This window comes from Apodemus sylvaticus, chromosome 15 (assembly GCF_947179515.1).
Source record: "Apodemus sylvaticus chromosome 15, mApoSyl1.1, whole genome shotgun sequence".
Lineage (NCBI taxonomy): Eukaryota > Metazoa > Chordata > Mammalia > Rodentia > Muridae > Apodemus > Apodemus sylvaticus.
Genome location: NC_067486.1, coordinates 39,619,760 through 39,646,421, shown reverse-complemented (window position 1 = coordinate 39,646,421; position 26,662 = coordinate 39,619,760). Strand labels below are relative to the sequence as shown.

Here is a 26,662-nt window from a genome sequence, read left to right as displayed (position 1 = left end):
CTTTTAGCAGTATTAAGTAAAATCTATGCTTCTCTTACCTGTTTTGAATCTTCTATTTTAAACAGAGTGCTTGCTTTTGAAGGCCAGCACCAGCATTTCTCAGCTCTGGGCACTACATCACATCACTGAACCTATTTCATGTCCTGGCAATTTCCTCTTAAATGAAACATTCTATCCTGGAGGGAAGCTCTTTTAGGATCAGGAACCTGTAAAGGGGCAGCTCATTCAGACTGAGGACAAATACAACTACTAAGTCTCAGAAAGTCCCTGAAACTTACCTGAATCATAACAGTAAGCAGTAAGCACTGCTATAGGAGGTAATTATGACCTGCTGAATTGTCTGCCTATGGTACAGACCTCCATGGGTTCAGCTTCTCTGAGTCATTAGTCATCCTGGGAACAGTGGAGCATTGTGTTGTCCACGATCCTGTAAGTAACCCTTCACTCATACTCCAGAGTAAGTAGGTCTAATAAACTTACTAGTTTCCCAAGTTGGAGTTTGGTAGATTCGTTTCTTTAGTGTGGTGGTTTTGCTGAGTAGATGTTTCTTCATTATTTCAGGGAAAGTCTCACACTCTTAATCCACAAAACAGAGCCAACAGAGAGCGTATATATATATATATATATATGCTTGTGAAGACTGAAGGATGTAAAATTCTAAATGTGTAATAATACATGGTAGGTGAAAATTTGAATTTTTTCCCTCCTCCTAAAATTGTTACAGTGTATCTATTTTTGTTGTTTCTTTCTTTAACTGGCAGCACAGATTGTGAGGTTGGTACTATTAGATAAAGGTACTTGGTGCCAAACCTAATGACTTGAATTCAGTTCCAGGAACCCATGTAATAGGACAGAACCAACTCCTGAAAGTTGTCATCTTACTCCACATAGCATTTCCTTCACAAAAAATAAATACACATTGTGGTGGTTTGAATATGCCTGGCCTATGGGAAGTGGCACTACCAGGGGGTGTGGCCTTGTTGGAGGAAGTGTGCCACTGTGGGAGTGAGCTTTGAGAGCCTCCTCCTGGCTTGCTGGTAGAAGATGGGAGTCTCTTCCTGGCTGCCTTTGGATCAGGATGTAGAACTCAGCTTCTCCTCCACCATGTTTGTCTGCATGTTGGTATGCCTCCTGCCAAAGATGATAATGAGCTGAACCTCTGAAATGATAAGCCAGCCCCAATTACATGTTGTCCTTTGTAAGAGTTGCCTTGGTCATGGTGTCACTTCGTAGTAATAGAAACCCTATCTAAGGCACATTTTAAAAAGTACATCATTTCTATCTATATTTGGAGGCAACTCTACACATGACATCCTCAGTGCATACTAATGAAGTCAGCTTAGGACATGCTATCAAAATATACACACCACTAAACCACTACAATGTTTTGATGATCTTTAGTTTTGCCAATATTCATTCATTGGTATTTCTGGACTCTGACAAATTGGATTAGATAGCTTTGACTGCTGTTTTTATGAAATCTGTAAAAACATCTACCCCCAATGGGATACCAATTGTACTAACGCATCTGCATCGCTTACCTTTTGTCTTGTTATTTTTTGACTGTTTAAGATGCTATATAATTCATAGATTTTCATTCAAATGCAATGTTTTCAGAATTGACATCACTGTTGTGAAAATAGTTTCAGTGTCTAATTTAAAAGGAAAGTATGAATTTGAGTTTACAATTATAAATGGTCTTTCTTTAGGTTGTGAGAAGTTAAGTATGTTGTGTTCCTGAGATATGTCTAAAATTCTAAAGAACATTTGCATAGCAGTTTATAGTTAGGTGAGGTACTGAAGTCTGCTGTAGTTTGTATCTTGACTACCCAGAAGACTCCTTAAGCAGTGAATTGAGGATATTCCCCTGAAGGGGTTTTGTTCCTAGGTTTCTCTTCTTTCTTTGCTTCCTTAGTTGTAGAGTGAAGTGCTTCTTGGCACTGACTGAATGTGAGGATGTGAGCATGAACTTTAAACAAGAATCAACTTTTCTTTCTTTCTTTCTTTCTTTCTTTCTTTCTTTCTTTCTTTCTTTCTTTCTTTCTTTCTTTCTTTCTTTCTTTCTTCTCTTTTCTTCCTTCCTCCTTCTTTTCCTCTCTCTCTTTATAAATCATCTCCTGCATTCTGCTATAACAGAAAGCTGACTAACGCATGAGCATGTTAAGAATAAAAATAAGTCAGTTATAAAAATATAAAAATTTACTAAACTTTACGTTTATTAACTGAAGATGCAAAATTGTCATTTAGCTACTGCAGTAAAATTTATCAATTATATATGAAAAGTTCTCAGATTCTCCCTCATTAAATTGATTTCAGTGACGGCAAGGGATTCTTTACGTATATGAACTGCCCACTTCCCAACCTTCACATCTGTGAAGCAACATGCACATCTGCAGGCATACAGGGCAATGCCTGATCGAAAGCACAGAACCCTTCAACTGGCATCGAGTAAATGAATTCAGTTTAGGTGGCCTCAGATAATGTTTGGCAGTTAAAACACCAAATACCACACCAATGCATTATTCTTTTCAGCATGAACAAAACACTCTAGTTGGTATATTTCATTTTTTATTGATAGTGGCACAATAAAAATTACATATCTACTAATTACCTGTGATCCCTTATAAATATTTAAAGCTGTTTTGCTAACACAATTTACACTTCAAAGTCATACAATGAACTAAACTTTTAGAAGACAATTAACAAAAATACATCAAAGATATCATAAATCATGATAGGATATTGAGATGGCTTATAAGTGGTATTTACACATTCCAATTATAACAATGTGTAGACTTTTACAAGAAGTTGGTAACTAAGGAGTTTCAAAGAAATGTTAGATTTTGTATGGTTAATAGACAGATTAACAATGTCTCAAGTCCTAAAGTCCTTAAAACATCCTTCCAGAGTCCACAAAAGCAAGCAGAATGTTGTAAAAAAAAAAGTTCTTAGTTGCATATATCTTTTAAAATAAATTTGAGATAATCCAGTATTCCTTACACAGATTCCATTAACTGAAAACCGCGGAGGTCTCCAGGGACTATCTCTTCACGTTTTCACCGCTTGGATCTGATCTGATGACAGACAGACAAAAGACATTGTCAGCCTCACAAGGGAAACAGCAGCAACCTTATTCTCTAAATCACTCCAAGACAATTCTATAGAACACAGGAAGACCCTGGCCATACATCTGTCTTCTTAAGTTACAATTAAGACTACTGTGTTAAGTTTTATATAAACTGTAAGTAAGTAATGAATACAGGTTTTACAGCTTATTAGGAAGACAGGTAGCAGTTCCTTTGGTGATCGCTCCTTTTTGGAAGCAATTACAATTAATTCTTTTCTAGGGAATTACAACTCACTAAATACACAGTAATTCCTGAAATATCAGTAGCCTTCCTTTGCAACCTTATGCTCATCCCTAGTTCCTGATCCATCTAGCCATCCTTCCGTCTTTAGTTAGTGTATGATGCATGTGTCCATATTCACGTCTGTGTGTGTGCACGGCATGTTGGTCCATGTGTGGAAGTCAACCAAGTGTTGGTTTTCATCTTCTATCTTAAGGCAGGTCTGTTTGTTTGCTGTTATTTTTACCAGGCTAGCTGCCCCACAGGTTTCTCCTATCTCACTCTCCAGTCTTGCTATAGGCACACTGGGATTAGCACATATGCACTGGGGATTTAAACTCACTCGGACCTCATGCCAACACAAGGAGCACTTTACCAGCAACACTGGGGAGGTGGGCCACTTGATCTTGTGGTTTTCTTTTGCTGTCACAACACTTTGACACTGCCTGAGTATGTAATTCCAGTGTATTCTACATGATAGCTTCCAGGCACTGACCAGTACCATGTACTGCTAGTGTACTATTATCCCAAGCAGCTGGTGTTGGAAAGTTGGATGTAACAATTTATTTCCTTATATGAAACCTATTTCCACCTCAGGAAGATTGCAGAAGTCTCCACTGTCTTCAGGGTCACGGATTACTAACGATACGCCTTGGGTGGGAACATTCTCTCCCTCTGCATCAGGTCCTTAGGATTCAGTCCTGGCAAATCCTCTTTGCTGGCACTACTCCCTATCTGCTCGGCTCCTTTCCTAACTGCCCTTGTTCTGGTGCTGGAGCTTCTTGGTAGGACCTCTTTGGTTTTGGCTTCTCAAGACAGGGTTTCTCTGTGTAGCCTTGGCTGTCCTAGATTCACTTTGTACACCAGGCTGACCTCAAATTCAGAGATCCTCCTATCTGTCTCCCAAGTGCTAGAATTAAAAATATGGACCTCAACCCCCTGATATGGCTGTCTTGTTTTCTACCAATGATTTGTTTGTTTTGAGGTTAGCTCTCATTAAGTAGTGAGGCTAGCACTGGAGCTCTCCATCCTCCTGCCTCAGCACTCTGAGTACTGGGGTTACATGAATGCACCATTGTACCTGCCTTCAAACTTCGTTCCTTATCCCTTTGTCCTGCTTCCTAGAAAAGGGCCCTGCTTTTCTTGAATTCTCATTGTTAGTGTTCTTATTTTCATATAACTGACTTATTTGCTGCTGGAATTTCTATTCAGTAAGTTGTATTTTAGTCTTAATTTGTAAAAAAATGACATTTTTAAAGGGTAAACTCTAATATTTTTTGAAATGTTTTTCTTACCTATATCCTGTACCTGTACTCTCCTCTTTTCTTACAAGTTTTCATTTGTGCATTTCATATTTTTTCCCTCAAATGTCTGGATCCTTTGCTATCTGCTTATATGCGTGAGTCCAACTAAAAGGTAGACTAGCCGTCACAAGTGTGTGTGCCGTGTCAACTATGGCCACAATTCTACTGGATCTGGGTAAGACACTTCCTTGGAAATCACCAGAATTATTACTTTAGTGACTTTTTTCTTGGAGAAGTCTGATTTCAGAGATGACACTTCCCATGGTCAGCCTTTCTTCCTCTCCTGCTCCTCCTCCTCCTCCTTCCTCTAATATTACTACTCCATCTCCCTCTGCCTCTTTCTCCTTTTTCTTTTTTCTTTATTTCTTTGTTTTGAGACAAGGTTTTTCTGTGTAGTCTTTGTTGTTCTGGAACTTGCTCTGCAGACCAGGCTGGCCTCAAACTCAGAAATTTGCCTGCCTCAGCTTCCAAGTGTTAGGATTAAAGGCGTGTGCTGTGTTGTCTGCCTAGTTCCTAATCTGATTCCTCAGACAGCTTATCTTCTGCCTACTCTTTAGTCTGACTCCTCAGATGACCCTCCCTATGTCTGTCTCCTACTGTTGCCTGGGGGAGTAGAGGACAGATGAGAACCACAGAATTCTTCTACATGAAAGCCTGCTTGCTTTTCAGTTCACTATGACCACACATAGATGTGTCTGGCGTTCTCCAGGCAAGAGGTTAGTGTTTGACTATTTGCAAAGGATAATTCTTAAAACTTTTTTAGGGTGGGGAGAAGTCATGTTTTCTCTTTTCAGTTCCAGATCCATTTTTTAAATTTTTAAATGTATTATTTTTAATCACTAGCATATTCTGAGCATTTGCGAAGATCTTCAAGGTCAACTAGACTGTACTATCATTTCATACTGCCAGCTTAGGATTCAGGGGAGGGGCTGCTAAACCAATCAACATCCATCAGATTCCCAGCTTTCCAAACAAAATTTATCATTTTTACCACATGTATGTGGAGCTAATATCTTTTTAAAATGCTGCCTCTATTATTATGATACCTGAGATTGGAGTGTGTGTCCCATCCTCTATTTTCATTAGAGTGCTCATAGGATAGAATGTAAAATATACACACACAAATCTGTGCGGGCTAAGGTGGTAGGACCAGAAGGAGAGTGCTTATCTATGATGTGTGTCTACTTATACACAGGATGTATATCCTGGAATCATTCTTGGTATTCAATATAAAATAAAACAAGAATAAAGTCTGAAATCTGTAGGCATTACTGATTTTTTACCTTCCCTATAATATGATAAAATACGTTTCAATATTTGGGAGAATTCTTTTTAAAAAATCTCACTTGAATACTGGGAGGGTAAAATATGTCTGTAGTCTCATCATTGGGAAATTCTTATGGTGAGTTCCAGGTCAGTGTAAATAGTGATACCCTGCCTCAGAAAACAAACCAAACACAGCAAAGAAACCCCTTCCTCCTTCCCCCAAAAAAGTCTCACTTGAAAGTTTCAGAACTAGAAAATGTATACTGATCACTAAACATAAAATTACCAAATCTTTCAAAAGAGAATATAATCATATGTAACATTTAATATTATTCAAAAATTCAATATTAAGCTTAAATAAATATGATTATATTGGTGCAAAATGAACCTTGTTTAATTCGCTAGGAAACTTCAGGATTCTAAAAGTAAAATGAATAGAGTTCAGATGTTTCACAGTTAGATTTTCCTGTGTGTGTGTCCTCAGCTAACGTGTGACATTATACACTGGCTAATCTTTTTTATTTACTTGTTTTGAAGTAAACTTACTCTCTCTTATCTCTCTTCATATTCAAATATAACTGAGAACAATAAAATCTATACTATTTACTCTTCTATAGGAAATACAATGTTCATCTAGTTAAAAAAACAAACTGATATCTCCTTTGATATTTTTAAAGCTATGCGCCCTCAAAGGTCCAGCTCTTCTGCAGCTGCTCCTGTGGGCTGAGTACCAAGGATGCTGCTACTTACCTTGCAGATTCTGATGCAACAAAAGGACACAAGAGCCCTTCTAACAATATGCTGTTCTCACAGACTTGGGAGGTAAGAGAACAGATCAGATGATAATAAACAATACCAAGACTTGGAAACTGGTACTGTAAAACTGGATTGTGACTGACCCCTAGTGGCGATTGATAAAACAAAAACATACAGGGAGCTGGGGAAGAAAGGGGACCCTGGCAGTCCTATCAGCTAAGACCATCTCAGTCCTGAGGTGGGAATGACTACACTAGGGTGCTGGCAGGCCTTTCACCGTGCCGCATCTTCGCTGGGGGCAATGGTCAGTACTGGGCAAGAAAGAAATCGGCCATGAAAATTTGCTTCTCTATCTTCTTTGAATTTCTTTCTGAAACCCACCAGTTTCTTCTGGAAATCCATGCCGTAACCACCAATACTAATCACCAATACTTCTTAAAGTAATTTAAAAATTGAAGTTGATGGGTTCGAAGAAAAAAATGCCTTTACCAATATTTAGGACCATTAAAGATACATGCTTGTTACTCGTAAAATAGGACTAGAATGTTCTTTGCAATTTAATAGTAAATGTTTTGTCTAAATAAATACAACTAGAAATGAAAGTCTGTGCCAAGTAGACCTTTAATCCCTTCACTTGGAGCAGAGGGAGTCAAATTTCCATGTTTAAGTCCAGCCTGGTTCACAAAGTGAGTTCCAGGACAGTCAGGGCTATTAAGAGAAACTGTCTCAAAAGTCTGTGGAATTACTAGAAAACCAAATTTTACATATCTCTGTGAAATGTGTTTTTAGCAGTTGTAGCAGATTTATTTTCCATCCAACTCAAAAGACTGTAAGTCTCCAAGGGTCTCCAAAGCATGGAAGAAGAAAAATGAAAAACTATCCCACACATATCTAATATTATAACCAAAAATTGTAATGAGAATATTCATCTTTTTTTCCTCTTATTCAGAGTACGAAGATTCCCAGTAAGAATGAACAGTCATTCTATGTAAACTGAAAACTTCTGATTGGCCATAAAGACTTTTCAGAAAGGCCATACAGAACACACACCTATCTACTGCACCTCAAGCTGTGAGCTGATCTTATACTTCTTATACAGGCAATATACCCTATGGAAAATGGTACTTACATAAGCTAGCAGTGCTGTACCATTTTACTATAGCTATTTTGATTAAGAAAAACTGAATTGAAATAAACAAGATATCATTAATAGTATTTATAATACTAAATGAGTGTTAAAACTTATACATATAAATTATGTATAAGATATATATGGAATACTATATATCATGATTCATAAAAAATTAGTTGTCATTTGGTTCTAGCTATTAACAGTAAGGCCTAATGTTTGTTCCAAACTTCAGATGTGCTTTTTAGCTACTAGATTTAATGAAAATCTGGGTCCATATATTAAAACCACTTTCCAGATTTGCTATATTTATTGAATGTAAACACAGAAATCTGCTAGAAAAATATAAAAAATAAATGCAGCAAAGTATCGGATACTTACTGTACCGTTTTTTCTGAAAGCAGAAATAAAAAGAAGGGCACTGATGTAATAAAATGAAAGCATAAAGACGGAATGAATGACTGAGACCCAAGCAGGCTGCAGATACGTGCAGCTTGGGCTGTACCTTGAAGCCAGTCCACGCCTTCCTGCAGTCCTTCTCCTTTGATGGCATCACTAGCACTGAAATAAAATCCACACACAAAACCCACGTTATGGTATCATACAACTCTACGAGTAAAAAAACAATGTTTGCCATATTGCTACAAAATATATACTAATAATATATGTTTGTACAAGACTGAATAAATACTGAAATATAATATGATATATTATATTAATATTATATATTCTATTGAAATATAATATATTATATATTCTATTGAAATATAATATAATATTATATAATAATAAGAATTTAGAGTCTGAGGATTATGGAAAAATACCTGAGCCAGATTGAGATTTGCAGCGATATTAAGAACACACATTATTTTTCCCACTGTCCTACTTAATTTTCTAGCATTCACTGTCCTACCTCACTGTACCCAGTGCTCCAACAGCATTTATCATTCGAAATATTTGATTTAGATCACAGTATAGTCAAAGAATCAACTGACTTTATTTGAAATGTAACTTGTTATTTATAGAGTAAAAGCCCATAATTATAACATGGGCTTTGTTGCTGTTGTTAATGTTGCCTTATTTTTGAGACCGGGTCTCATAACAGTTCAAGTTTGCCTCAACTATGTGTTGGTTGACTCTACTCTGAAATACCGGAATTTATGACAATATTACACGTTACAGATCTAGTAACTTATTTTAAAATTCATGATTATATTAATATATAATTAAAATTTCTGAGTAACTAGAGATTGTATCATTCACTTAGAAGGAAGGATCACATAGAACATAGCAAAGAACCTAAAGAATTCTTCCAGTAGGAAGGCAAAAACAGTGTAAGAGAAGCAATCATCACAGCACACTTTTCCTCACATATGAGAACAGCAAGGCACAGGATCACTTACACCAAAAAGCCTACGGTCTTGAATTTGGCACACAGAGTTCTAGACAAGTAAGACAGGAAGGAGCTTTGCCCACTGGTGGAGGTGTCAACACGTGACTACAAACCAGGCCATTTCTCTGAGCCAGTTCCCTGTTTACTGCGAGAAAAGCTGTAAGACTCAAGAGCAAACATCCAGCTCTTCAGCGGAGGCCACAGTGCTGTGTTTTATGGCCCTGAGTGACTTGTCAGGGGCCACATCCTCCCCAGTGTCCCTCCAACTGCTCTGTTGGAGCCAGGTTGCTGTCCTTCGCTGCCAGGAAGAGCACTTATCTTCCTGGCCTCTGACTAGAAGCTACTTCTCCAACCATGCCATCACATGAAATGCTCCCAGGCCAGAAAGATAGTGAGTCCTCATGCCTTCTCTTACCCAACTGACGTTTCTCCATCCAGCCATGTAATGTTTTGTACAATTATTTCCTTATTAACTTTCTCTTCTACACGTAAATATCCAAGTACATCACAAAGGAACTAAGTCAAAATACGCCAACACAGTGAGGCCCCAGACTCTATGGTTAGTAATAATGGTCAAAAATAAAGACCCTGACCTTTTTTTTAGTTTCCCGGACAATATCTAAGGTAAGAGGCCAATACTAAATCTCTCTGTTACTAAGGACTGCCATCCATATAGCTAACACTAGGAAGAAGGATAAACGTATTTTTAATTTTGTGCATGCTTTTAAAAAAGTCATAAAATGCAGAATAAACTTACAAATGAAATGCTAATTTGAATTAAAAAATGTCCAAATTTGAATTAAGGAAAAACAAAATTATAGGTAATTTAAAAAAAAAAATTTGTTTCTATGTTTGTAGGAAACAGAACCTGGGACTATAGGATCCCACAGCATCATGACTTCATCATTGACACAGAAAAATTCTGAGATGTCATGACTGAATAAATAAATCTGTTTAAATCCAACTGTTAGTTATTTTAGGTAGAAAAAGGTAATTCATTTATAAAATCTGAATGTTTGAATATTATGCTTTCTAGTAAAGCATCACAATACCTTGTAAAACCCAAGAATTAGTATTTATTTTAATATAAATTGCTTTGGAGCCCAACAATTTGGAAACCAGTGATTTATGATAGCAAAGGTTTTATGTCAAAGAATTTCTCAGTCTAAAATCACACTCTTCTTTAACTATAAAATACCACTGGTAAATACCTTCTTTAAATATCAAACACCATTTCAAATTCAGCAACCTCACAGTAGTCCTGTCCCTCCCCCCATTGTTCCAAAGCAAAGAGGGTTTCACTATTTCCTTCCTGGGCAGAGGGATCTTGGGTGGGGGCAGGGGTGGGGTGCTCATAGAATTCTGAGATAGTTTTAGCATTTACTTAATGCTACTCTGTTCAGCACCAAGGCTAGCTCTTAAAAATCTTTTCTTTTTAAAAGTAGTATTAACTCTTTGGAATTTCATACAATGCATTTTGATTGTATTCACTCCCACCTTCGTAACTATCCAACTTCATGCTCTCTCTGTCTCTCTCAAAACCTAACCAGTCTAGTTTGTGTTACCCCCAAATCTTCCCCCCCCCCCCCCGTAACTATAAAAAGGTCAACAGCTCGTCAGCTAAGAGCAGAGCTGTGTCCTTCCCACCCCAGGTCTACGATGGGGCTCCTAGGTTCTGCTTTCTTGCTTTATATGCTTGATCACTTTTAGCGTCAGTAGATTTCTCTGAGTTGTGTCCAACTTCCTGTTAAATATTACTGTAACTCTTACCAAAAAATATAGGATCTGCTCTAAAGGGACACTTTAAGGCATGGGAAGGTAGTGGGGTAGGTAGGTAGCAAAAGGATCTCAGTAAGGGAGCACTCAAGAGTTAACTAAGAAATAAGTAGTGCATAGGAATTTCAAACACTGTTTGCTAGTATGTCCATACACAGCTGCTATCTCTTCTTCATTTGTTACATGATTTACAGTACACGTAATATGTGCCAGTAACAAAAAATGGGAAAAGAAAAACAAGGCTGCAACCAAAACTTATCAAAAACAGAGCTAAGCCCCTAAGAGTCAGGAACTCACACCACAATAAATACGCAACAAAGAAGCCGCATGGTAATGGTGTGGTACAATAGCGACACAGGGCAGTTAATTTGGCGAATGAGTCCGGTAAGGTGACACCATAGTGGCTTGGCTGATTCCAGGTAAAAAAGGAAGTCCTGTTTTGGAAGCCAGAAGCATGAGTGGGACATTTAATTACATTTTTAACTCTAAGAGTGTTTTGTTTTTGTTTCTTTGTTTTTGTTTTTTTTAATTTTTTTTAACCAATAAAATAGCTATTCCTTTATTGTGGATAATTTTTTTTATTCGATATATTTTTTATTTACATTTCAAATGATTTCCCCTTTTCAGCCCCTCCACCCCCATTCCCTGAAAGTCACAAAAGCCTACTTCCTTCCCCCTGTTCTCCCATCCACCCCTTCCCACTTCCTGTTCTGGTTTTGCCCTATACTGCTACACTGAGTCTTTCCAGAACCAGGGGCCACTCCTCCATTCTTCTTGTACCTCATTTGATGTGTGGATTATGTTTTGGGTATTCCAATTTTCTAGGCTAATATCTACTTATTAGTGAGTGCATACCACGATTGATCTTTTGAGACTGGGTTACCTCACTTAGTATGATGTTCTCCAGCTCCATCCATTTGTCTAAGAATTTCATGAATTCATTGTTTCTAATGGCTGAATAGTACTCCATTGTATATGTATGTATATATATATATATACCACATTTTTTGCATCCATTCTTCCGTTGAGGGATACCTGGGTTCTTTCCAGCTTCTGGCTATTATAAATAGGGCTGCTATGAACATAGTGGAGCACATATCCTTATTACATGCTGGGGAATCCTCTGGGTATATGCCCAGGAGTGGTATAGCAGGATCCTCTGGAAGTGACGTGCCCAGTTTTCTGAGGAACCACCAGACTGATTTCCAGAGTGGTTGTACCAGTTTGCAACCCCACCAGCAGTGGAGGAGTGTTCCTCTTTCTCCACATCCTCGCCAACACCAACTGTCTCCTGAATTTTTAATCTTAGACATTCTGACTGAATATACTTTTTCTAGCATCAAAGGCTTTATAAAGTTAAGAGTATTGTCCTCATGAGTACTTGCAAATCTGTAAAGTGAATACTGAGCCTACATCCTATCATGTTTAGCCATTTATAAAATGTCAAAAACCAAAAAAACCCAAAAAACCCTAAACAAAACATGAACTCACAGACTTTTCAGAAACACAAAATGAGAAATACAATTTTTTTTACCAAATATGCCACGGCTTATCTTTAATGTTCTCTAAACACAGCAACTGAGACACTTTCACGGAAGTCACTGCATCTCTAAGATCCATTTTGTTTGCAAAGAACAAGATTGGAATTCGACGGTGCTTAATATCTGAAAGAGAAAAGGACCCCATCATAACACCTCTAGTGTTTGGATAACTTTTCCCTAGCCCCCTAAATCTGAAGTACACATACATGACACTTAAAGACACACAGTTAGGCATTCATCTAAAGCTGCATTTCTCTACCTGTGGGTCACCATATCAGATACCTGAATATCACATGTTTACATTACAGTCCACAACAGAAGCAAAATTACAGTTATGAAGTAGCAACAAAATAATTTTATGGGTGGGAGTCAGCACAACATCAAGAACTGTATTCAAGGGTCACAGCACTAGAAAAGTTGAGAACCAGTGATCTAAACAGAAAAAAATCTAAAACTATTTGGTAAGACCATGTGCTCTCTGGCTAGGTGCTTTAAACCAAAGAATAAGGTAAGAGAAGGAGAACCTAGCAGTCATAGAGAAGTATCTATGCAAAAAGGCAAATATTTCTTTGTTGTCTTATCAACACAAGACATACAAGGAAGGAAGAGGGGCAAGAGGATAAATTTTTAAGTCATAGAAAGTACAATGAACAAGTGACATTATTTTTAACATGGTATTTTTTCCATTACAGTTTTGAAAAGATTTTCCAAAGTTTTTTTTTTAACATTTATATATTTAACTGTATATGTATTAACTGTGCATGTTTGTATGTATGTGTGTGTACATGTGCACGTGTGTGTGTATGTGTGTGTGTCTATACATGTACATGCATGTAGGTGTGCCATGCTATGTATGGAGGTCAGTAGACAAGTCAGTGGAAAGAGTCAGCTCTCTCCCTCTGTCCCCCATGTGGCCCTGTAGGTTTGAACTTAGGAAGGAGGCCAGATTTGGCAGCAAGGGCCCTTAGCTGCTGAGTGAAGCCAACTGAAACTGTTTTAAAGAGCTTAGAAGTTAGAAGCCATAAGTGGTAGGTGGTAAGAGGATTTCCCTGCTACCTGTCCAATGTTGTGCAACTGCCTTCCACAGGAAAGGCAACACACAGCATCATCTTTACATCTTGTTAAATCACACACACACACACACACACTTCCAGCCATAACTATTATCTCTAATTCTCCATAAAAATCAACTTACCAATTTATATATATATATATATATATATATATTTATCTTTTCACCTAAGCAACACTTAAAAATAAAATGGCCATGGGTTCCGAACTGCCTGTATCTGCAGTTCCAGAAGCTCTGACAGATTCTTTTAGCCTCCATGGGCTCCTGCATGCCCAGGCTACACATAAATACATTCATGCTTAAAATACATACTTCAATAATAAATAATAGAACCACAACCCAGTTCCTCTTCCTCCTACTTGAAGTTTTCCTCCTTTCTGTAAACAATGAAAGCCAAACAAGCAAATGCACAACCACCTCTGTAGCCAGCCGCTCCTCTGCTGCCACACGCTGTGAAATAGAGACCGAAGCAACGGAGCCGATGTGCTACTGCACAGAAACCCACTTCCCCCTCATCTCTTCCATCTAAATGTTCTTATCTTATGACTATTTATTATTTATATAGTTAAGGAAGAATAACTTTTAGTAATAAGGAAATAAATGTCAGTTTATAAAAACAAACGATGTAAAAAGCTTTTAAATTAAAAAAGGCAGTTATTATAAATTTTGTATAGCCAATAAGCTTTAAAATCTACAAATTTAAATAGAAAATAATCCAACTCATAATCATCTTTTCTTAACTAAAGAACAAACCAACACATAGAGACAGAGCCCAACACACAGATGCCATAGGGGGAAGAAGTCGCACAGATACCTGGGTGATTTAGAAGGGTATCAAGCTCTTCTTTGGCCACAACCATTCTTAGTTTATCACTACTATCAATGACAAAAATAATGGCTTGTCCATCTCTGTATAATGTAAAGAAAGGGAACAGTGAAATTACTTTAGCACCACATGCAGTCTTAAGAGGGTATCAAACATCTGGATCCCAGTAACTTAGCAGCTGTTAAAACTGAAGTACTTACTGAACATTATGTCTGTTTACTTTGAAAAATACCTTGTATAGAAATATTCACAAAACAAGTAATCTGCTACTAAAACAATCTTGTTATTTTAACTAGATATGGTTAATAATAATTCTGATCTATGATCTATGATTTCCTTGAAGAAATCATCTGAATAAGGAATAACTTCCTCACTTAAAGCAGCTGTGGAATCTGATGTAAGTGAATATAGCTATAGCATTATGCAAGTACTAGAGACTGAGTAACTGGGGGAAAGAGCAAATTATCAGCTGAGGTGATTGCTCCCCCCCCCCCCCCCCGTGTGTGTGTGTGTGTGTGTGTGTGTGTGTGTGTGTGTGTGTCAGTGTTATGGCTCCACTCGCAGCAGCCTGACTTTAAAATCAGTATATAGCCCAGGTTGGCCTTAAATTTATGACCCTTATTCCTTAGCATTACAGGTACTGGGACAATAGGCATGCACCACTATGTCTAGCCTGAAAGTTGGTTCTTAAAAGTATGGCTATATCAACCACTGATGGAAATCGCTATCAAAAATAGAAAAGAACAAAGTCAGGAATTATATGAAGTTACGTTAGTATAGCAGAAACTATATACATTAGTCACTTAGATTTCTAATCATTATTTGTCATTAAAATGGAGCCATGTAGTTAAGCAACATTCACAAAAACACTTACTTATAATAGTGTTCCCAGAGATTCCTGTACCTTCCTTGACCCGACATGTCAAACACTGTAAAAGACAAACTATAAACCAAAGCAAAGCATTAGTGTATTTAAAGCAATTAAATTCAATGGTTAACTTTTAATATTTTAAGTTGTTTTCTATCAGATAAATTATCATGACTACAGAGTAATATATGTTGAAATATTCAAGAAAAAATTAAGAATGATTTTATTAATCTAAATATGATTTTGCAATGGATAAATAAAAATGCTTCCTTTGCTAATAAGGTTTTTAAGAGTTGGTGTAAACTTTAAGGGCTGAGAGTAAACAAAAGGAAGTGGTACAAAAGCCCTGGGATTTGAAACAACAAATGATTTCCAGGTAAGTCAGGAGACAGCTTCACAGTCACAGACAGAGGGGAGGTTTACCTGGAGGATTTGAACTTCTCTATGCTGAATCCTATGGTGGGAACTATGTCTTGAGTTTGAGCCTGTAAGAGAAAACATAACATGGTTTAAAGAGCCACTCTGAGTTCCTGGGTTGAATGTCATAATCCCTCAACAGACATATCCTGAACTTACGTATGCTTGGCACAGTCTTCAGGACTGCCTGGTCCCTGCTCAAGGAGTTCACATCATAAAAGTGTAAACAGCGATCAACATATGACAACACAAAGAGTGCTCAGGAGTGGAGTGACTTCTGCCCCAAAAGTGAATGGTAGGAAGGGGAAGACCCAAGGCAAGTTCTTGGCAAACAATGCTCTAGAAAATGGAGTTAGTGCATTGATCCTAGTGGGGGAAATAATTTGTTCCTCAAGAAAAATAGAAGGCATGCTGCCAGAGGCCTGCTCCAGCTTGGGGAAGACAGGGGACTAAGGTGGGACACAGCATTGGAGAGGTTAACTCACTAAGAGAACTGGATGTTACAACAGACAGCTTCTGGAGATTTATGCAAAGGTTGAAAACCCCTGGAGACTGATTAACACCTAGTTGTTAGATTGGGGGTGTAATTGTTCTCTTGTTCTCTCCCTTTGTTCTTTCCTGGAAGGTCCTTCCCAGCCTGGAGAGAGGCTGGAAGTTCAGTAACTCTTTGTCAGCCAGAGAAAGTTCATAGAAAGAAGCAGTCACTCTTAAAAGAGACTTCAGACTTTCTTTCTGAGAAAGAGAATAAAGGGAAACTACTTTCTATTCTCGCCCTTAATTCTTATTATCAAAATTCATAATCACATGGTATTCCAAGCATCTTTTTTTCCAGAAGTTTCCAAGTTTACTACATAAATTTAAATCTTAAATTGAATAAGAAGTTACAAGAGAAATGTATACATGTATTTCCATTTTGAGTAGTTATCTAACTAAACATTTATTATCTATAAGTAGCTCCACACATTCATTATAAGTTTACAACAACAATTCTTATGTCTTAATTTTAGCATGGTTTTGTCAAGAGGCAAATCATCTGCCTAGTGTCTCATTAGTTTTGATGTTTTATCCAGTCAACACTTCATCTCTGTCCTTGCACCCACAATAAATTGTCGACTTCCAGCTTACAACTTTAGTTATCAGATCATGGTTTCAGAGCCAGACCAGAAGGAATGCCTTCTCTGACTGCAAATCTGTTCCAAGCCTGCTTTCTCTCCTAGTGCAATTAGCCTGTGACACATGAAGGTTTACAGAGCCCTAACTGTAGTTTTTATAACAACGAGGGCTCAAAATCACTTGTATAAGTTTAGGAATTCTATAGAATCACTGTTAGGAATTAAGAAATGATTGGTTACCATTACTACAAGAGAGGACACCTTCATTGATCTGCACAAAATCTGCCCAATAGGGTGGGCTAATGCCCAGGAGTTATTGGACTAATTTAATAATGTAAGTAAAGGCATATCAGCAGTAAGACTCAATCCTAAAGTGAGGCCGCTGAAGTCCTTGTAAGAGGATGGGCATTTCCTCTCTATAACCCAGATGCCCAGAAGTGATTCTGCACTCCTCCCTTTGTTAAGTGCCATTCCTGGCTCTGGGCCACTACCCTAGAATAGTTCTTTCCATTTGTAACTTTGAATTACAATAGCCTCCTAATTACTCCTAATTTGTTATGCCACCTGGTACAAGTTAAGTTTAGGTTTGCTTAAATGTCAAGATATTATCATGCTCATAAACTTATTATGAGAATTAAATGAGCTAATAGGTATACAATTCTTACTACGGTGTCTATAAACATTCTAGAAATGTTTGTTATTATTATAATTAGCCTCTCATTTTGGTTACTCTTATTCCTATGTTTACCCATATCACCTTAAAAATAACTAAATAAAAAAATCTTGTTACTTTTATGTGAAAATAATGGGAAGTTATGGGAAGATTTGCCTCACACTACCTTGTTCACTCGGGTACTACACTTTTGTAAACTTTAAGTTCAAATAGAGGAGAAGCTGAAACTGAACGGGAGCCCGGGGGCCCTTAGCAGTGTGCCGTGAGCAGGCCTTTCCCCAGCAGCTCCTGTTCGCCTCAGTCTGTTTACTCAGCTTTTCCTTCTTCTCAGCCTTTGAGCTGCATTAGTATTTTTCCCCAAAGTATTTTTCTTATTTGCTAGAAAAATTATTTTGTGGCACTTAGGATCTTGCCCCATTACTCTGGAGGTTCCTTGAACAAGCTTTGAAACAAAGGATTTCTTAATTTTGTTGTCTTTCCCATGATCCTACCATTTTTATTTAAGATTTTTGCTTCAATTACACGATAAAGGTTAAACATTTAAAGATATCACAGAAAATATCAAAATGTCACACCAAATATCAACTGCGCCCTACACAGTTCCCCGGGTTCTCCACAAACTCCCCTTTAAAATTTAGCTTGAAGTGATAAAGATGCCCAACATTCTCTTCTCCCAAGTCCTGATAAAAATAACCCACAGAAGAAGCCCCATCAGTTGACTAGGACAGAACAGATTCATGTAGAAGTCATTTTCCACTGAAGTCATTGAAGCAATTCATGGGAAGGGCTGGGCACAGCATACACTGCAGAGATGGAGACAGTGGATGTCCTGGAGCCCTGGGACCAGACACCCTAGCAGAATCTGTGAACTTCAGATTCAGTGAGGAACCATGCGTGTCCAAAAAGCAGGCTGGAGAAAACCTGAGGCAGAAACTTGAAGTCATCTCTGGCCTTCTGATTTCCACTACACACACAACAGGCACACTCTCATTCCCATCTCCAAAACAAAGAGTCATTGTCTAATGTTAATTCCCTTCTGTTTTATCTGGGAACAAATCCATTCAGTCACTGGACAGGAATGGCAACAACGAAGGAATGTAGACTGGACCATCTTGAGTCCAGTAGTGATTTGAACAGTATCAACAGGACCAGAACAGATTTTCTAAGAAGTCTTATTTTTATCATGTTTGCTAAAGATTTTATCCTCCATGTAATCAACAAAATCCGCTGACCAAAGATAATCTATTCATCTACCATCCAAAACATATTTAAGTGCTAATCCTTATCCTAGGTATTCGTTATTCAATGCTTGACAAGTCGAGCTGTGGTGGTTTGAATAGGCATGGCCCCCACAGATTCATGTGTTTGAATGCTTGGTCACAGAGATTGGCACTATCTGAAGGTTTAGACATAAGAGGAGGTGTGGTCTTGTTAGAAGAAGTGTGTCAATGTGGAGTTTGTCCTTTGAGGTCCTGAATGTTCTAGCTACCTCCAGTGTGAAACAGCCAGTCTCCTCCTGGCTGCCTTCAGATCTAGATGTAGAACTACTGGTTCTTCCAGTGCCATTCCTGCCTGGATGCTGCCATGCTTCCCTCCATGATGATAATGGGACTGACTGACCCCTCACCACCTGTAAGCCAATCCCAATTAAATTTTTGCCATTATGAGAGTTGCCTTACAGGGGCCCCAATGGAGGAGTTAGGGGAAGAACTGAAGGAGCTGAAGGGGTTTCAACCAGTACCCCTCAGAGCTCCTAGGAACTAAACCACCAACCAAAGAGTACACATGGAGTGACGCATGGCTCCAGCTGCATATGTGGCAGAGGATGGCCTTGTCTGGCATCAACAGGAGGAGAGGCTCAATGTGTCCTGTGGAGGCTCGATGCACCAGTGTAGGGGAATACCAGGAAAGGGAAGTGGGAGTAAGTGGGTGGGGGAGCACCATCACAGAAGCAGGGGAAGGGGGGATGAGATGGGGGATTTTCAGAGGGAAAACCGGGAAGGGGGATAATATTTGAAATGCAAATAAATTAGAACCAATTTTTTTTTTTTTAAAAGAGTTGCCTTGGTCAGGGTGTCACTTCACAGCAATGGAAAACCTATCTAGGACAAGGGCTGTGATATTAAGGGGAACTTGAATAAGCAAAGTATCAACTGAATAAGGAGATTGCTTTGGAGTTTTTCATGATGAGCTAGATGCTTCTACCCCTCCCCTGGCCTCACCCTCCCCAATAAAGGTCTCACCATGAAGTCCTAGCTGAACAGGAGCACTATATGTAGACCAGACTGCCTCGAACTCATTGAGATTGATCTGCCTGTGTACTGAATAGGATTAAAGGCATATGCCACCAATCAAAACTATATTCTTCCTTACAAAGATTGACTGGGTTAAAAATAACCTGGCAACTGAGGAGAGTCATCATTTCAAACACAGCACTAGAATAATTTATTCTTAAAAATAAGTTTGAATCTAAAATCAACCTATCCAAAAATAAATTTTACCTACACACACAAGAAGAGACAACTTTCCTATGAAATGAGACATGGAACAATCTTATAATCTTTTCCTAAGAGAATACTATAGATCCTCTGATTAATACACTTAAAGAAATAAAAAGTATGCCTGAGTGTAGATGAAAGCTCTCATATGACGATGAGTTCAAACTAATAAGGAAGAAAATGTAAAAGCTACACCCGAGTAACGAAAGCAAGGCGCCTCTACACCTTCCAATTCCAGTAACACCTCCGGCTATCGTTAGTGTAGTGAAAATGGCAGCAGCGTGAGAGCAAAGCGAATTGTGCTTGGGAGCTTCAGGTCAATTTTTCTGAACCCCAAGACAGTTGCTTCCAGCTTAAGGTTCAGGAAATAATATCAGGAATTATATGTAACAAAGCCTACCTCTGACTAAAGAATCATGTTGCATGTGCTAGCTTTATATACTTTTAGTAATAATATTTACATGGAAATGTTACTCAAAATTGCCATCTGTCACTGATATGCACACCACTGTCTAATTATACATAGGACTTAGAAGAAATTTAAACAGAGTGAGTGCAACCTGTAAGTACACTTAGCCAATTCGTGAAGATATTTAGGGGAATATAAAGGAAGAAAAAGAGAACATCCCATCTTAATAATCAAGATGTACCTGCATACTCATAAATGTTATGTATGCAGAAAGCTACAGTTCACTGATACTCCTTTACAAACAAAAATAACAGGCCTTCATGCAAATTATAAGAAGTTGTAACTGAAAAGTAATGTTTCACATAACATTTCTCTAGTATCAGAAAATGTCAAGAATTACAGAAATACTTACATTTGAAGGCTTCAGTTTGTTAATGATCGTTGTTTTCCCACTATTATCCAGCCCGAGGCATAAAACATGAACCTCCTTCTTCCTCAGGCCAAGTAACCCTGAAAGTCTGTCCAGCAAGCCCATAGTGTGGCTTAAATATTTAAAGAGCAACTGCAAAGGAAAGGAAATTGTTATTTCAAAGGTACCTTACACATGAAATGCCCTTGTCTGTACATGAAAACTTTAAAGTTAATACAGCACACAAACCCATTGCTGTCTCTTTATTCCTAATAAACAGTGTAAGCCGATTATCAGAAAGCCTTAAATAAAATGCAGACTGGCAGCTTATAAGCCTTGGCAACACGGAATAGCAAACCTGAAGCAACCGTATTTGTCCAGGAAGTGACTCTTGTTATCTTTAGTGTCATGTGGAGTTTGCCAAGTGTAATTTTCAAAGTTATTTGTGAATGCAAGTCTGGGAAATACGGAATACTACAAAGGCTAGTCTGATGCTAAAGATCAAAAAGTAGAAGACACACAAGAAAACAACTGAAAGGTTTAGGCATAGCATTTTAACCACTAGACAAATATCTAAAACAAAGGATGCTTATATTTTGAAATAATTTGTAATTATAAAAGTTTTACTGTTTTTGGTTTCTATAGGGTTGCTTCCAGTTTGGGTTGGGTTTTCAATTAATAAACAAAGAATGTCCCGATTCACCCGCATCTTATATAGTTCTGTAATTTACCACTAATTCTTTATGGTATATGGATACTTTCCTTCATAATTTCAGTTAATCTTACTAAATTCAACATCTTCTTAACTATTTACAATATCCTGCCATTATGTAAAAGAGCCTTAACTATATACCATTATAGAACAGAAAAGTAAATGCAAATTTTAAACACATATCTGTGCACACAGAGGCATGCATATATACATATTTGCTATAAATACATACACACATATACATACATACACACATATACATATATATGTATGTATTTGCTAATTTATCTCTTAGGTGTTCAACTGAATCATTTTTTAGAAGAAAAATCTGTCTTGTTAGTGTTCTGTTTCTATAGCAAATGCTGAGATAAACCAGCCCACAATTTTAGAAGCTCTAGTCCAGCTTCCTGGACAGAGTTCCTACTGTTGGAGACTAAGCATTTCAGACAGGCCTTTGAGGAGTGTTTATTATTAATGTCAGGTATGGGACATCTCCCTTCCAGTTGTTGGCTTAGGAGGGGAGGGTCCGAGAGACCACCCCAAAGAATGTACAAGGTATTACCATTTCTCCTATTGCCCATGGGAACTTGATGTTAAGACACTAAGGCTGAAGACACCATACTTTGGTAACATAATATGGAGAAATCCAGCTGCAACTGACCCAGAAGCTTTTTCCCTGATAGTTAGTGTTCATATTACAGGAAAGTGCTATGCAGACACTAGGGGCCAAAAGTTATTACAAGTCTACGTCATCTGTGAACTCTGAGAGCTAGTATAATACCCACGGGTGCAAGAATGACATGAGGGTAATGGGGGTAACCAAATGCTTTCTAGTTGGATTTAAGGGCTGCTTTTTGGTATAATTCATGCTTGGTATAACAAACTTGACCACAAACCCATAAATGATGTCATAGGGAACCTACTACTATTACTGTGCTACATTATACAGTAATAAGCTGCCCTCTATACTGTTATTATTATATCCACAGATTAATGAATGCAGATCTTGACCCTTATCAGAGAAGCTTCTTTTTGCAGTGGATAGTTGTTGATATAAAAATTCACAACCAGTCCACGTCCAGAGAATAAGTAATTGCTCAGTTCTAAGTGAAACACTACACCCTTCCTCCCAAGACTTAGGAAACATTCTGGAAGAGGAGGCAGAAAGACTGTAAAAGCCAGAAGCTGGGGCGGGAGGTACAGTCAAGCAGAGACTTCTGGACTTGACAGGGCCATTGTATTCATGAGCTCTTGACCGCCTTGGTTGTCCACACAAGAACTGCCCAGGCCAGCCAACACTCTAGCATGGATTAGGACAGGGCTCACCTCGCCATCTGAGAAGCTAGCAGTAGATGAGTCACTTTCTCTGAGGGACACAGCCATTGGCAGGTTGCCCATGTAGATGGCTGTACACCCATGAGCATCAGGGTTGCACTAACTGGACCCTCTGGGTTATTTTAAGAGAAAAGCAAGAAGAAGACATAAAGTTGGGAGGGATTACAGGAGGGGCATCACTAACCAAACTGATTATCACTGTAAAACTTGCTGTTATTACTGTTTCTCTCATGAGCTGCTTGCCATATCTGGTGGCTACTGCTTAGATTACTATATGTAGTCATGTATATATTCCATGCATATGTACTGCAAACCATTTTAATCAATTAAAATGTACTCAATTACTATTGTTTTATAATACAGAGCTTTTATCTGATGACATTGGTGGTTTTCTTTGGTTTCTTTCTTCAGTTTTAGGTCTAGAAAAATTTCCTTCTCTTCAGCATTTTGAACATATGAACTACTATTCTGTTTCTTGCATTTGTAGTTACTTTTTCAGGTTTTAAATTCTAATCTTCCTGCAATGCACCTGGGTATGGCTGCCCTTCTTCCTTCCTCTCCTCCTCCTGTCTGTTTTTCAGCACAGCTGGCAACCTTTGTCCAGTTTCATTTTTCTTCCTATTATCCCTTTTGAGTCAGTTTTCAATCCCTTTTATATATTTATATTCTTATATGTGTTTGGATCTAGCAGTAGGTTCTCTGTACATTCTAAACTATATTCTCTGAAAGAGAATTCTTAGGGATTACTTCTAAAAGAATCTCAAGGTTACTGATGTTTGAGAAATGTTATATAAGCTTCTATAGAGCATCACTCTTTACTATGATGATGCTATATCTCTAAAGCTTCAAGAGACGGATAAAGACAGCACTATTGTCTGTGAGTACTTGTCCACCAGAACCTTTTTTGGGAAAATATTTCAAATTCACACAAGCTGAGGAACCTGATCTAGTCTATTGGTCTGTTCACGATATCTCTCAATTCACATATCCCTATATTTTGTCATTAATTTTGTCATTGTGAAACATTAACTTTCTTTTCATTAACATCCGTTTTTCAGAATATAAGAGATTTAACAGTTTCTTCAGCTTTGAAAAGGAACTATACCCGGAAAATGTGCTTTTGAGGGACTAATGTTCTGTTGATTTTATTGTCTTCTTTCATTTCCTTATTTTTCTCTTTTAAGTTTGAAGAAAGCAAGTTCTTAGGTACAAGGAAGTTCTCCAAAGGCTAAGTACAACTAGCCTGAGGTAAGTCCATAAAATGCTCTTTAAGAAGAAACAAAACCCATTGTAGCTGAGGAAGACTTGCTAATCAATAAGAGAGAAGAGCAGGATGAACTGGAGTCAAAATCAGCAGCATGGAGAGTAAGCCATAAAGATTTGTAGTTGGATGATAAAGCTAAGAACACATATCACAAAACACTCTCAGCCAGTGTTCACTCTCTAATTTGTTCTGAATGTCTTCAAAATAGTAGCTTAGAGGTTTTACCAATAAAATCACCTCATCGTAATGAACTCACAAATAAAAACATCACCCAATTAGATTCAGGTAGCCACTCAAGCAAAAACTTGCCCAGGCCCAAACTCTCAGTGAACTTGTACACTTAGAAGAACTCTTGCAAAGCAACTGGGTCTTTGCTTAAGGCTTTACATATTTACTTCCAATTAAAATTTTATACAATTAAAATCCAAAACAAATGGGGGGGGGGAGAGCTGTGAGAGACAGGGTTGAAATTAGGGAAACAATTAGCTTTATACTCTTTCCCTACTCAAGTCTACTTAAATTTTCTAAAGAAAAGTATAATCTTAGGGACTGGTTATATGGCAAAATGGTTAAGTGATTGCCTACAGTGTGCAAAAGTCCTAGGTTTGATCTCAAGCACTGTAAAACAAGAAAAAAAATAAAAATTATACTTTTAGCAGTAGGGATAGCACAGCTCTTCTAGGGGACCAGAGTTTGACTGAGCCTCTCAAGCACCTGTAACTCCAATTCCAGGGCTGGTCATACCTTCTTCTGGATTCAGCAGGCACTATACTACATGAACAATTATTAAATACAGAGAGAGGTGGGGGGGGGGAGAGGAGAGAGAACAAAGTATGAAACTGATAAGGAGAGAAAATAAACCCTGCATATTGGTTAGATGAGGAACATAATATATCTTCAGCTTAGAAAGTCTTACTGTATGTATTGTATAATGCTGGCAGAACTGATAGCTAAAGTAAACTTGCTAAAATGAAACAACTCCTATTCTTGAATCAAGAACACTCAGGTCTCCTAGCTGCTTTCTGAGAATTAGCTTTCCAAAGGATTACTGGTTGCCAGAAAACCCCTGAAGATTTAGCATGTTATCCACATGTAACAGCTTAGCGTTAAGCTGCAGAGAGAGAGACCAGTTGAGACAGAGAAAACCCCAGAAATGTTTTTTTGTAAACTTTAAACATTATAGTAGTGTGGGCTGTTGCACATTCTTACTGCTCCAATTAAACAATTTTATTAAGTCAGAAAATTAATGATGAAATTTCAACCAAATAATTCATACATCGTATAAAAAGGCCCGTCTTGGGTAGCATTAAAGTCAACCAAACAAACTAACAGCATTCGCCCAAAGCACTTCAATACATTTTCAAGGCTCCTTAGTATTCATCACATAAACTCAATTCTTTTCTTTTTCCGATCTCTCACAGATGAGAGATAGTAACTCACTTGGATTTAAAAATATGGTTGATAGTTTAGGGTAATTCTAAATCGAGCAGGGAGAGGATGTCCTCTGGCTACCGGGATGGAAATGGCTGCAAACAGGTAGCGGGAACTTTTTGAACGAGTGGATCCTGCCGCCGGTTCCACAGCGCTACAGACACCGTAGAAAGGTCGTGTACATTTTAACAAGGGTGAAGCTGATGGCGTGTAAAATCATACCCAACAGAGTTGAGAGATAACACAAAGATGAAAATGAAGAGAGACAAAATGCGGGGTGGGGGGTGGAAATACCTGATCTTTGACGCCAATCCAAAGGCCAAGGGGCTGCCAAGGACAGGAAGGGACGCACTCTTGTCCCTGTTTCCGCGGTGGGATCTTCCCCAGGAGCCTCAGCCTTCCTCTCTATGTCTCCGCAGGAAGGTTCCCTTGTCCCAAGTTGAGGAAACCGGCGGGTTCACTCTGGATGGGAGCATCAGTGGCTGAGCAGAAGCCACAGCGCGCGGCGTTCCCTTGGCAACGGGAGCTTCTTCCGGTCCCAAAGCCACGCCTACCCGGCATTGTAGATGTCCGACGGCTTATTCTCATTTCTGCGGCTGAAGAGCTCTGGGTAAAAAATAAACGACCTGATTCCCGCAGAGGAGCTCTGTTAGTGAGAGTGTGTGCACAGAAGACATGGGGAGACGCCGAGGCGCTGGGACCCGAGGGGTAGTTCCTATGCCGCCGGGACGCGTGGGAGCTGTAGGCCCGCGCACAGCATGCCGGGAAGCGTGCTGGGCGGCCTTTGCTGCGCGCGCATCGCTTGTTGCTGGGCTCCTGGGCTCTGGTTTAGCGCCTTTGGGATGACCGCCATCATCGTGGGCGGCTTGAAGTGGGCAGAGGAGCTCCTCAGATCTGCTCCTCCCATTTCACAGACCCTTCCCAGAACTCAGCTAGGCCTGAGAGCGAGTCCTGCATCAGGACAGCTGTTAGCACAGGCAGGCGAGGGACACTGGTGTAAAAACCAGTTTTTAAAAACAGAAACATTATTTGGCAAAGGAAGTGTTATCCTGTCCCTACTTCTTAGCCGTCTGTTGACCCGGATATTAACAAACACCAGGCATGAATTTGTGAGTATAGTCCTC

At 38.6% G+C, this 26,662-nt stretch overlaps 1 protein-coding gene across 1 annotated transcript; it reads right to left on the bottom strand.

The window, feature by feature from the left end:
• Positions 1–2,583: 2,583 nt before the first annotated feature.
• Positions 2,584–26,284, bottom strand: Arl6 (ADP ribosylation factor like GTPase 6). The gene is made up of 8 exons (XM_052158918.1): positions 25,833–26,284; positions 20,800–20,949; positions 15,702–15,763; positions 15,285–15,353; positions 14,399–14,493; positions 12,506–12,635; positions 8,308–8,363; positions 2,584–3,074 (listed from the first exon to the last, which is right to left on the bottom strand). The coding sequence occupies exons 2-8, from the start codon at positions 20,920–20,922 to the stop codon at positions 3,049–3,051; spliced, it is 561 nt and encodes a 186-aa protein (XP_052014878.1). The 5' UTR covers positions 20,923–20,949; positions 25,833–26,284; the 3' UTR covers positions 2,584–3,048.
• Between the last annotated feature and the right edge of the window lie 378 nt (positions 26,285–26,662).